The 12,844-nt window shown below is 44.0% G+C and overlaps 1 protein-coding gene across 1 annotated transcript in view; it reads left to right on the top strand.

Annotated features, from left to right (window-relative positions):
* The window catches only part of LOXHD1 (lipoxygenase homology domains 1), a 154,534-nt gene that overhangs the window by 107,058 nt on the left and 34,632 nt on the right, over positions 1-12,844 (top strand). Inside the window, exons 34-36 of the mRNA XM_027720002.2 lie at positions 3,573-3,758; positions 7,388-7,515; positions 11,810-11,927. Coding sequence (XP_027575803.2) covers positions 3,573-3,758; positions 7,388-7,515; positions 11,810-11,927 — 432 coding nt within the window. The remainder of the gene's footprint in view (positions 1-3,572; positions 3,759-7,387; positions 7,516-11,809; positions 11,928-12,844) is intronic.

Raw genomic sequence — 12,844 nt, 5'->3', positions numbered from 1 at the left:
GAAGGTTTCTTCTTGCTGATCCATGTCTCAGCAATGACATCGATGTGCCAGTCTGCCGTGGTTGCCATGGAATCAGTCCACATTTTCCTTGTAGAAAATTGCAGTGTTCAGGGACATTGCAGAAAATTGCTAGTTATCTACTTGGGAGAAGTGAGGAACAGTTCGTTCTTAGATTTGGCATTTGTCTGTTTCTGTGGAAGGTGAAAAGTTCTGAGTACGAGTTACCATGTGAAAATAGGATAGTGTGAAGATTAAGTTTCCAGGAGCGCTCTGTATAACCCAGGCAGCAGACTGTACAATTTAGCAGGATCTCAGGATTTGCAGCGTGATGCCATTTCTAGTTTGGTATTATTCTCCTGCTGCAAATACACTTCAGTGAAAGCAGAAACAGCAGAACATGAAGTAATTTGAAAGGGGCCTATTTATACCGGTCTTGTGAGCCTACAGATGTAATATTTACTACTGGTGTGCTTTAATAGACATCCTGACATTAAAATAAATAACACAAGTTATTTGGTGTAGGCTCTTTCTACTGTGTTTTCAAAACAAGTTTTAATATTTCTTCTCCTAATGAAAGAAACTTTCTCAGTTCCGGGACTGTTGTCACTGCAGAGAGATACAGGTACATCCAGAAGAGCCATGTATTGGTTTGCTGTTATAAACCTCTTCTGGTTCAGGACCTTTCTCCATCACAAACACAGAGTAAAATCAAGGACATACAAGTGTTTCAAGTGCAAGTCCAGTCCCTCGGTGACTAGGGACTTGACCCTCAAGTCTCTCTAGCATTGCCTGGACTTTTCAGAATAAGTAGAAAATCCATTTTGGTTTTCTTCTTTTCCTTCTTTCTTTCCACAGAAAAATTCTCTCACATTTTGCCTCTGCCATTGTGTTCAGTCGCTGTGTGATTGTGAGCTGCTGAGTACAAACTGTGCATCTTAGTGATGTGAAGTACTCAGCAGTCCCTGTGAATTACTCAACAGTCTCTCAAGGACAGTAGGAACAAATTACAAAGGTTTTCAAACAGCTCAGGGATCTACCTGCCTTTGAAATTCTGCCATTCTAATTTAGTTCAAACATCTCATCCCGAACAACTTGTTGTGGTATTGGTGTGCACATCCAGGCTACACTGTGGCTGTGGCTTGGGTTCGCTCACTCTATTGGCATGGTCTGTCTAAAGATTTGCCTGGAACTGAAAGACAAATCCTGGTGCTCTTCTCTAAAAGTCCAGCCATATGTAAGACTTGGCACTGGCTGAATTTATCCCAGAATTTAAGACATTGTTCTTGAGGTTCTTGGAAATCTGCTTGAGCACAGGTTCTCCCAGGCAGCTGGATGCAAAGGATGTTTTGTTCTGGCCAGTCACTGATACCAAAAAAAGTTAAAGGTTTCTGTGGAAATCTGGTACCTAACAATGTCTTGGAATGATGCTTTACCCAGAGAAGCTGTGGGTGCCCCATCCCTGGAAGTGTTCAAGGCCAGGTTGGAGAGGGCTTAGAGTAACCTGGGATAGTGGACAGTGTCCCTGCCTATGGCAGGAGGTGGAAATGGATGATCCTTAAGGTCCCTTCCAAACCAAACCATTCTGGGGTTCTGTGATTTGGGCAGTGTGTAATGAATCCAAAAGACCATCAAATTTTAATAGGCTCGTTGGGATTCTCCCTCCAGCTGCTTTGTCCCTGCTTCACTGCAGAACTCTTGCCCCGAACTTTCTACACTGCCTCATCCATGCCATCCTGCAACAGATCTCTAGAGGCTGCATGCAGACTCTCAGAGGGGCTTTGGGTTTGGAGAAGCCCAGCCAAGAGAGGGAATGGGAAGGCAAGTGTTATATTCCCATTCACCTCACACCCCAAGAATTGGAGGATTAATGCATCCATTGTAGACTTGAATTTCCCTAGTGGTTAGCTCTAATTTTCTGCAGCTGTACAGACATTAGTATAGCAATAATACTCCTAATAGCAGTGATGGCTGAGACAGTCAGATAAAAAAGATCAATTGTTTTTTGGGAAAAAAAAAGATACCATAGACATATCACCCCAGACGAATCTATTATTAAAAATTACTTTCTGAGCCACCTTAAATATCCTAATAATTTAAAAACAAAAAACATCAAGAACTAAGGACCTCATTTTCCTAGTAATGGCGCAAACAGCACTTGCTCTGAAAATAATGAAGTGCAGGTAGGTCTTTTATTCAACCTTTTATGTGCAGTTAGCTCATTGGAATGACTGTCTGACTGAGGTTTGTACATCAGCTGGGATACATTACTTCTAAGTCTGCCCTGGGATGAACTGTGCACCTTCTTTAAGAGGGACATGAAGGTTCTCGGAGAAATTTCCACTATCAGCATCCTTTTGCTGTTGACATACCTGTAGGAACACTGCTTGTTGCTCTTCATGGCCCTTGCCAGGTTCAGCTCCAGGTGAGCTTTGGCTTTCCTAAACTCACCCCTGCACACTTGTGCAGCGTCTCTGTATTTCTCCAGGTCCTCTGCCCTCGCTGCCACCTCTAGTGTTCTTCCTTTTTCCGCTTAAGTTTTGTCAGGAGCTTGTTGCTCATCCGTGCAGTCTTGTGGCCACTCTGGTGTGACTTCCTGCTCTCCAGGATGGAGAGCGCTCGGAGGAGGTGGTCCTGGAAAACCAACCAGCTACAGATGTAAGCTCCATCTGCTGTCTCCTGTGCAAACATGGAGCTTTTGCAGTCTAAGCAGATAGGAAGCACAGAAACAGCCTCATACATATAGTTGACTTCTATGTGGATTTGTGAGGGAAGGAGAGTTTGAACAACACATGTGGGTGTTTGCTGAGCTGCGTCTTTCCTCTTGGCTATGAAGCTTTGGATAGTCACTTGTAGAGTGTGGTAACAGCAATGGAAGGGCTTGGAAGAGTGGAGAAATGGGTGTGCTGACAACTGCAAATGAGCAGATGGAGGTCAAAGGAGCAGAAGCAGAATAGTAAGAGACTGGACATGTTTTCATATAGGTCAGTCCAGTCTGCCTTGCTTTTTCAGGGGGACTGGCAGTGTCCTGCCTTCCCTCATGCTTAGCAGCTGCTGACCTGAGCTCCCTTGGCCACATCAGCTGCCATATACACTGACATCTTGCCTGTTGGGCAGCAATGGCACTATTCCAGAGCTCCCTCATGGCAACCTCCCAGTATCTGAAGGGGACTATCTGGAAGCCAGAGAAGAGACTTTTCGTCAGAAACTGTAGTGATAGGACAAGGAGTAATGGTTACAAATTGAAAGAGGGGACATTTATGTTAGATATTAGGAAGAAATTTTTTACTGTGAGTGTGTGTGAGGCCCTGGCACAGGTTGCCCAGGGAGGCTGTGGATGTCCCATCCCTGGCAGTGTTTAAAACCAGGTTGGATAAGACCTTGAGCAACCTGGTCTAGTGGGAAGTGTCCCTGCACATGGCAGGAGGTGTTGGGACTAGATGATCTTTAAGGTCTCTTCCAACCTTGAACATCCTATGATTCTGTGATCCCTCTGTGGAAGTGGTTTGTGTGGTGGTGTCGTGGACTCTTAGTCCTCCTTTAACCAGGAGGTGTTTTCCCTCTGACTCCTACAGGTGGGGCACGATGGTGCCACCCCCGAGAGCTGCTGGCTGATGGAAGAGCTCAACATCGTCGTGCCCACCAAAGGCGTCATGTACAACTTTGTGGCCAAGTGCTGGCTGGCCAGAGACAAAGGTGATGGGCTCACCTCACGAATCCTCAACATCCTGGATGCAGAATGCGTCAACATTGGTGTCAAGGTAGGCACCAGGCTCACTTTGTGTCTTTTAGCTGCTGCAGGGACCTCTGCTGACACAGGCTGTGCGTCAGCAGCTCTCACACTTTGACTTCTGCAAGTGGCTTGAGCTTTTTCTTTGGTTTCCTTTTCTATGTTGGTTTTTTTTAGCAAAATCTTTAGGCACAGTTTAGAATCATTACTGTTTAGAGCCCTGTTTATTAAAGCTGGAGGGATACAGCTGTGGCATTGATGGGAGGGCAGATCAAGTAGGACATAGTTCATCAGGATGTCCTCATTTTGTCATCACACTTGGAGCACCCACTGCATCACCCGGTACCCATAGGTGGGAGCAGCTGCAAGGTGAGGAAATACTTCTAACTCATCAGATTAGAGTAGTGGAAATATTTAATTTTATATATATTTATATTTATATATGTTTATATATATGTATGTGTGTCTGTGTATAAAATATATATTTATATATTTTATTATTTAATTATATTTAAATTGTATTATAATATTTTAATCTCTGCATAGTGTGTCTACATATGGGATTTTCTAATAAGGGGGTAGGGAAACTGAATTCAGTCAAAAACTAATAATTATTGGAAGTTGCTGAAACGTGGAGACATTTGTAAGCTTGATCTTTGAAAAGAATAACTGATTAAAGTTGAATAAGTAATGAAAAGAAACTCTGCAGTCTTTTCATCCATATATATGAATTTTGAAGTAATATCTGCTATGCCGTATTTCAAGAAAGTACAAATTGGAAAGCTGAGCTATGCTGATTTTGGATGTGAGATTTATGACAGAAATAAGAGTCTGGATGAATGTGACAATAATACCATGTTTAATACCTGTATGGCAATTTAAAATCTCTACAGATGTGCTTCTATTTACAGTCAGCTTACACTTTCATAGTACATTAATTTTTCTTTATGCTACTCTTGATTCCCAAGCTAAAGATATCCTCCTGAAATCTTTCTTGTTCCCCAGACACCCAAAAACTGGATAACATTTTTAGCACCTATGAACAATTCAACAAATCAGTGGTGGAACTGACCTAAGAGAGAATAAAAACCTCCCTCACCCTGAATACCAAGGTTAAAACCGGTCTCATAAAAATGTCCCATCTGTCGTTTAACCTCCTGGATAAGGTTTCCAAGCTCCTGTTGGTGAGCTGATGGCCTGTCTGTACACTGAAGTGGATCTTAATGAAGAGTTATCTTCAATCTTCTTTTAAAAGCACAGTCCTGAATATTTATTTTCCTAAGTACACCAAAAATAGACACACCTAACTGCAATTTTTTTTGTATGATGTTGGGCTAGAAACTTGCTGAAGGGTTTTAGGGAAATCCAGGGAAATGCTTGGGATGTGAAATCAGAAGTGAGCATTTGAGGTTCTGACCAGTCTCCTAGTTGAGGGAATTTGGGGCTGTTCCCTTGTCAATAGCTGCAGTTAGTTTTGAGAGTTCAAGGACAACTAATATGTTTAGCATCTTTGGTTTCTTGTTTTTCTTGCGCTTAACTCTTGTGCAGCCACAGGTACCCATTGCAATTTAATTTTCTTCTTGACTTGATATTCCCTCTTTTTTTGCTTTAAATTGAGAAATTACTCAATATCCTCTGTAGTCACTAAAAGCCTTTAATGCATTGGTAAAAGTTTCTCTTCTCCTTCCTGTAACAAATATGATGCATTGCTATGATTTAAAATGTGTGTGGGTGAATATGTGATGGACAGGTTACTCAGGATCAAACATGAAAAATAATTTTTCTATTATGTTATTCCTTTGCACTGTTTCTTTATTTATGTGACAGTCACAATTCAGACCAATAAAACTGGCCTAGCAGTACACTATTTGAAATATGTTTTGTTGGGGCTGTTTCTTGATATTCTTCCACTTCTTAAATCCAGAAGTCTTGTTACCATAGCTATGATCTTGAAAGCATCTAAGTGGCCTAAAAATCTTAATTGCACTGACAGCCACTGAGACTTTCACATTTTTGACATGTTTATTCTGAGTCTTATTATTCCCATGTCAGGAGAAAAGAACAAAATTAGGCTAATAAGGTGAAAATGATACAAAACATCTTTTCACAAATTGGCATGGCTTCAGTACACGAGATCTGGGAACACTCTGCGTTCAATGCAGCAGTGAGAGGATAAGATGTCTGCATTTTTCTGCCTTAGAGAGTGTTCCAATGTACAGACTTCAAAACTATTATTCATGTTGGACTAAATGTTGCCCAGATGAACACCGAACACTCGGGGGAAACATTTCACAGTCAAAAAAAGAAGAAACAATTGTGCATTTGAGAGATGGTTTGGGCTTTTTTTTGGTTGACTGTTGTTTTTGGTTTGTTTTTTTTTTAATTAGCGAGGTTTTGGTCCACTGCAGGAGTCTGGAGTGCTGGGAGATTTCCAGGAGGAGATGTCAGTAGCAGTAGGTTGGAGACCCAGCCACTGACGTGATGGTTGTGACTCCCATGGAGAAGCAGTTTAACAGGTCTTCATCACTGCTGTTGCAATAGGACAAGGGATAATGGTTTTAAACTGAGGGAATGTCAGTTTAGATTAGATATAAGGAAGAAATTTTTTATGCTGAGGGTGGTGAAACACTGACACAGTTTTGCTCAACGAGGTGGTGGATCCCCCATCCCTGAAAACATTCAAGGCCGAGTTGGACGGCACTTGGAGCAACCTGGTCTAGTGGAAGGTGTCCCTGCCCATGGAAGGGGGTTTTAAAGGTCCCTTCCAACCCAATCCATTCGATGATTCTATGGTTCATATGTTTGTCACAATGAATGTGTCTCATTCTGAGTCAGTCTAGGCTGAGAAAATCTGCAGAAAAAGTCACAGATGATGCTAAGACCAAGGTCCTGTAAGACCAAGGTTCAATCTCTTAACTTTTCCTCTGGGAACCATGCTGTGGAGAGAAAACAAGAAGCTGTGTTGTAGCCATGTCTGACAAAGATCTCCAGCAAAGCCTGTCTAGTGTTTTGCCCAGGCTTTTGCATGGTTTAGGGACAACTGTTCAAATGAGACCTTCTGTTGTGGTTTTAAGCCCAGTAGGAGGTGAAACACCATGCAGCTATACTCACTCAGCCCCTCCTCTCTTCCCTCCCCACCCTGGTGGAATGGGGAGGAGAATTAAAGTAAAACTCATGTGCTAAGAACAGTCTAATAATTGAAAATAAAATAAAATGCAACAATAGTGGTAAATAATTATAATAAAAAGGGGGAAAGTAAGTGATGCACAGTGCAATTTCTCAGAACCCACTCACCCATGCCAGACCCCTCTTCCTGAACCCAGATCAGCCTCTCCCGGGTAACTGCTCCCAGTTTATATACTGGGCATGACATCCTATGGTGTGGAATATTCCTTTGATTAGTTCAGGTCACCTGTCCCAGACAGGGTCCCTCCCAGTTTCTTTTGTGTGCCTCCTCCCTGGCAGAGCATGAGACAAGGAAAAAAACCAGTCCTTGACTTGGCATAAACAGCACTTGGCAAAGAATGCAAAACATCAGTGTGTTATCAGCACCCTTCTTATCCCAAATCCAAAACACAGCACTGTAACAGCTACTGAGAAGAAATTAACTCTACCCTAGTTGAAAGCAGGAACCTTCTGATTGTTTCCAACCCTCACCAGGTCCTCTACGAAGTCACAGTTGTGACTGGAGACATCGAAAGTGGAGGTACTGACACCAGCATTTTCATGACTGTCTTCGGATCCAATGGGAACACTGAGGAAATGCAGCTGGAAAAAAATGGAGACAGGTACGGTAACTGCCACTTTTGTTGGTTAGAAGTGGAGTGATGACAGATTCTTGTGTCAAGTCAAGAAGAACTTGGATCTTTGATCATGCTCCCACTGGAACACAAAAATTAACTCCCACTGACTTTATGGATTCAGAAATGAGCCCTTAGTAAGTGTTTCTGTCAGGTAGTTTACAGACCAGAGAGCAAAAAAAGAGAGCACTGTGTATCCAGGGAAACCATTATTTGTCCAAGTTTTGTTTAACCTGCTCCTCAGTGGCTTTAGAGATAAGGAGGTAAGTGTGAAGCCCTGCATTGTCTCCAAGAGGAACTGTGAACATTTCAGGAAACCACAGGTGAAATTTCTGCAAAACTCATCTTTCGGGGAAAAACAAGGACTTTAATTTGAACATTATTTAATGGGAATTCACGAGTAAGTGCGTAATGAAAGAAATACAAACCAGCATGCCCACAGCTGCCTTGGGAAGTGCCTGGGATGGGAAGATGCTGGCTGTCCTCTGTCTGCTCCTCCCATTTGCTGAGCTGGCCAGGTGCCAGCCAGCTTGGTCCAGGGGCTGTATGAGGGATGCCAGGACCTAAACTGAGGGCCCAGCTGAAAAGTGAGCTTTTTACCTTGGGCTCCCTGCTGTGCTAATGCAGCTGCATGGATTTGGGACTGGACCTGACTTGTCTGCAGCCTGTAAGAAAGGGACATGGGACGACATCTGTCTGCCCAGATGTGGCCAGAGGTGGAAATGGGCTGTGAGCTGCACAGAATGCTGCACTGCATGCCCTCATTTTACTAAGAAGGTGAAAACTAATATTTCCTTCAGCAGAGGCAGCTAACAGGCAAGATAACCCTTGTGTGATCCCAGTGCTTCTGTAACTCAAAAAAACCCCACATACCACTAGCCACTGTTTTCCCAATGCTTTCCTGTTCCTTCCTGGCACCTTCCTTGGTTCAGAAAGCTTTTGCATGCTCAAGAATGAACCATCTTTTAGAGACAGGCTTCATCACTCTTAAATTTAATTGATTGACTACCTCTGATCCTATTCAGCAAAGCATCTACAGAGTATCAGAAGCGTTGGAGCTTTTGGCCACACAGCTGGAGCTCAGCTTGCTGAGGTGGTGCTGGATAACTGAAGATAAGGCTCCTGCACAGAGGTGTTTGCTCAAGGGATATTTTACTTGCAGCTGTCGTAGCACAGTGGGTGTCTGGACAAGCATGTTCAGCCAAGATTGAAACCTTCATGTGTTTAGTCAATAACAAGCACGAACCTTGTTTGCTGTGAAAAGAAATAAAATGTAGCAGAGGTGCCGCTGACTAAAATCTCAGTGAGAAACACAGCTGAGTTGTGTAGAAAACCATAGCTCTTGGCCCTGCTCCCCATCACAGAGGGACATCCCACACCGAGGGGGGGCCAATGCACCTGGGCTACCAGCAAGTCTGGCCACCAGGGACATCCTTCTTCCAAGACCCTGGGTAAACCCAAACTGGCCTGTCTTCCACTAATTTAATCCCAACAGTCACTTCTAGTAGGTGGGAAAACGGACCACGTCTGTATTTAAAAGTGAAGCAGACTTTTCATCAGGGTATGTCAACCAAAAATCTCTAAAGGAGGCCAAGACATCTTCAACCCTTAGAGAGAGGGGCTGCAGTTTTGCTGCATCTGGCAAGGCAGGTGATATCCCTGAACTATGTGGCCTACTAAAAAAATTACATTTTTTTATATGAGTGGGATGAATAATCTCTCATATGAGGATATGAAAATGCAATAATGGAGAAACGCAAAATCTCTATGTTATTAGTTGTTTGGGTTTTCTTCTGCCCGGTAGAAGATCTGTGAAAGGTGTTGAAAACTCATTGGGGCTGGATAAAGAAGAAGGAAGTGTAACACACAGCTATTATTATGTTAATATCCCCAGGATACTGTGTTATTCTTTAAGGTGGTACTGGCACATCTCTGGTGCCTCTATCACACCCCTAGCTGTACAGAGCCCTTGTCGTCTCTTTAGCATTCTCTGCAGAGGACATTCATGTCCCCAAATTCACACACTGTCTGTTTCCACACCACTGCCACCACTTTTCATCCAGTTGTTGACAGCACAGGCTTCCCCGGCTCTTGTTCCACGTGGAAATCTCTCCAGCCTTTGTGCCAGCAGTGCAGGGATAGCAGAGAGCTGCTGCAACCAAATGGTGAAAGGCACTTCAACTTTATTGGATCCATCCAGTGCCAATCCACTCACATCAGCTTAGTGCATTAGGAAGAACCGTCTGTCTAACCTGCCACAGATTTAAGGCAATTTTCGCTACATTACTGTTATTGCCAAGACCCCTGGGCAATAGAAATATTTATAAGGGCAGACGTGGGTAGGAAAACTTAATGAAATCCTTCAGATAAATGGTTCAGTGTCCTGGAAAAGGAATAGCAGCAGTCAGCTTGTCTGGCTACTTCTTTTTTTCAGGCTTATGTTCATCTTCATATATGTTAGGGATAGAAAAGAGCTTCTGGGTCACCCAGTTTGTCACTTTGGCAATTGCTTCCCTCTAGTACAATGACTTCTTGGAAGTAGCAGGTGAGTATCAGTATTGCAAACTTTAAACAGAGCATTTACTGAAGATAAATAATGGTTTCTTTTGCTAGCTGACATTTTAACTTAGATTTGCTCAGCCCAGAAAGCATTAGAGTGAGAGATTTCTATGAAGCTTTGTAGGTAATACTGATCATAGGATCACGGGATAATTCAGGTTGGAAGGGTTCACACCTTTTTCTTAAATAGATGTGGAAATCAGTCCAGTCCAGGCACAAAAGTGCATTCTCTTTCTTACAGTGAGACAGGCTGTCTTGGTATCCAGTACTACAGAAAGACAAATTAACGAGAGGCGAGTTTTTCAAAGAGCAAACGTAACCCTTAATAACTAGAAATGGACTGGGACCAAAACGCCCTGTCCAAATGCCTCTGGAGTGCAGGGAAAGCAATGTCTGGATGAAAACTGAGAGGCTAGAGCCAACCCCTATTACTGACATCTGCAGCTATGCAGGCTCAGATAATGGTGTGAGGATAATCACATTCATGCTGCAGGGGGTAATCTGAACAGAGGTTGGTAAAGAAATGGTTTTTCTCCATATTCTGGCACTGCACAAGTATAGGAGGGTGAGTGCATTGCCAGGAGTGAGATATCATCATTATGGATTGTCTCTATTATGGTAGTGCCCACATTTTGCAGAGGTCTTCCCAAGCCTCTCGTCAGACTCAGTTAACTCCTTCACAAGGAGGAGTCTGAAGGAGGAATCTTGAGAGCACAGTGGTCACAGTGGTGCTTGGTAGAACCCCTGGATTTGACTGCCCTTCTCCTTAGCAAGGATTAGATTTCCAAGTCCAAGCCCACAACGGGTCTGCCAGAGTATTTTGGGGACAAACTAGAGGATACACTTGTTCTGAACACAGTAATAGTGAGCCTGAGGCAGCACTTCCACTGAATCAAGGCTTTCCTCCTAGCGCCAGCGATGCCAAGAGGGAGGGAAGGCACAGTCCTAGCCAATGTAATCTTCTTCAGGAAGCATATGTTAGCTGTTTTTTCCCTTTTCCTGCTTTCTGCTGATTGCTATGGATGAGCAGTTCCTACACATCCTTGTGCCTGCACACAGCAGCCAAGCGCAGGGTAAGGTCTTTCACGCAGCGTTACACAAACCCACCCTGGTTCTTACCACAGTCAGAGAGAGCTTGCAAATCCAAACTCCCCAAATGCACGAGATTGGTTTTGTCTCCTCTAACACAGCTTGTCTGTCCTTACTAAGCTTAGGTGCTGTGCTCTGACTTGCAAAACAGCACAGTATTTAGATGAGCTGCAGCCACTGCCTCTCTCCACAGCAAACACAAAGTTATGTGCTGAGCCTCAGTGAAAGGAGATGAAGCTAAATTTTTTTGCCTTCTAGTTGGAACGGGCCAAGGGCAGGCAAGTGGGCATCCGCCAGGAGGGAGGCGATGTGCAGAAGCCTGACTGTGAGTTGCTATTGTTCTGGTTACAAACAGAGTGGTAATATATGCTACAGGCTGCCTGGAACGGCTCCAGGTGCCTTGTAGGGGCTTGATTTTTCCAGGGGAGGAGGAATCCCTGTCAAATCTGCACTGAGGTGTCTTGCCAACAGCACAGTAGCTGGTGATTGCAGCACAGGAAAGCTGAAGTCCAATAAAGCACACTCATAAACTTTTAATTTGAGGCTGTTGGCATGGTGAGAGTCGCGGCACGCACAGAGATGCAACGACTCTGTAAAGCAGCAGGAAACCTCCTCCGTCTTTCAACCCCTCCAGGTTTGAGCGAGGCCAAGAGGACAGTTTCATCATGGAGATTGCAGATATTGCACCCCTCAGGAAGATGAGGATCCGGACGGATGGGAAAGGGACTCGCCCGCACTGGTTCCTGGAAAGGGTAACTCACTCTGCATCGCGCGTCTCCCGCAGCCGGCTCGTCCTGACGCCCCTCAGCCTGTAACAAGGAGGAGAAAGGCACCCAGAGACTCACTTTTATTAATTTCCTACTTTTTTGCTCGTTGGTTTCTCGTGGTTTTTTCCCCTGCAGGAGTTGAGTCAAGAAAGAGGAGTGCAAGGGCAAAAGCTGTGCTGTAAAGGTTTTTTTGTTTGTTTGTTTGTTTGTTTTGTGGTGGAATCACCATGCCTGGGAGTGTTCAAAAGGCTCATGGATGTGGCACATGGGGATATGGTTTAATGGTGGCCACTGTGTTTCTGGGTTAATGGGTGGACTTGATGACCTTGGATGTCTTTTCCAACCTAAATTATTCTATGATTTTACCACAGACTTTGCTCTTAGATCCCAGTCTCCCTTCCTGCAAGAGCCTTGGCTTGTCCCCAGGGCGCTTGGAATATTTTCTGGTTCCTAGGATGTGCCCTCAGACCCTGCAGATCTGTGCCATGCTCTCAACCCGTAGGAGGGTAGATGTCCCTTTGCCAGGCAGAGAAAGCTGGAGAGAGCCTGGCCTGGGTGGGACATTTCCATATAATCCATCCTTTCAACCAGATCATCCCACCTCCCCCCTTTTTTCTCCTCTAGCACACAGGCAGATTTCTTTCTTTCCTTGTTCATATATGTAATTTGTCATTTTTATCTTGCATTTTGGATGGAATATGCAAATTGGTGGTATTTTTCCCTAGTGTCCTACCTTGCACAACAGCATGATGCTTGCCTTCATCTTCTCTGCCAAACCACCAGATCACCTGTAAGGATCACCTTTATTTGGGCAGTTAAAAAGCAGCTTGCTTGTTATGGCTCTCTTGAATTATATTTCCAAGATAGAGGGGGAGTGATGTGCTGATTCCTCACCATCAGGT

The sequence above is a fragment of the Pipra filicauda genome, unplaced genomic scaffold (assembly GCF_003945595.2).
Source record: "Pipra filicauda isolate LSUMZ 115617 unplaced genomic scaffold, ASM394559v2 scaffold215_size1667880_pilon, whole genome shotgun sequence".
Taxonomy (NCBI): Eukaryota; Metazoa; Chordata; class Aves; order Passeriformes; family Pipridae; genus Pipra; species Pipra filicauda.
The sequence above is the reverse complement of the archived record's forward strand: the minus strand, read 5'-3'. Positions and strand labels throughout refer to the sequence as shown.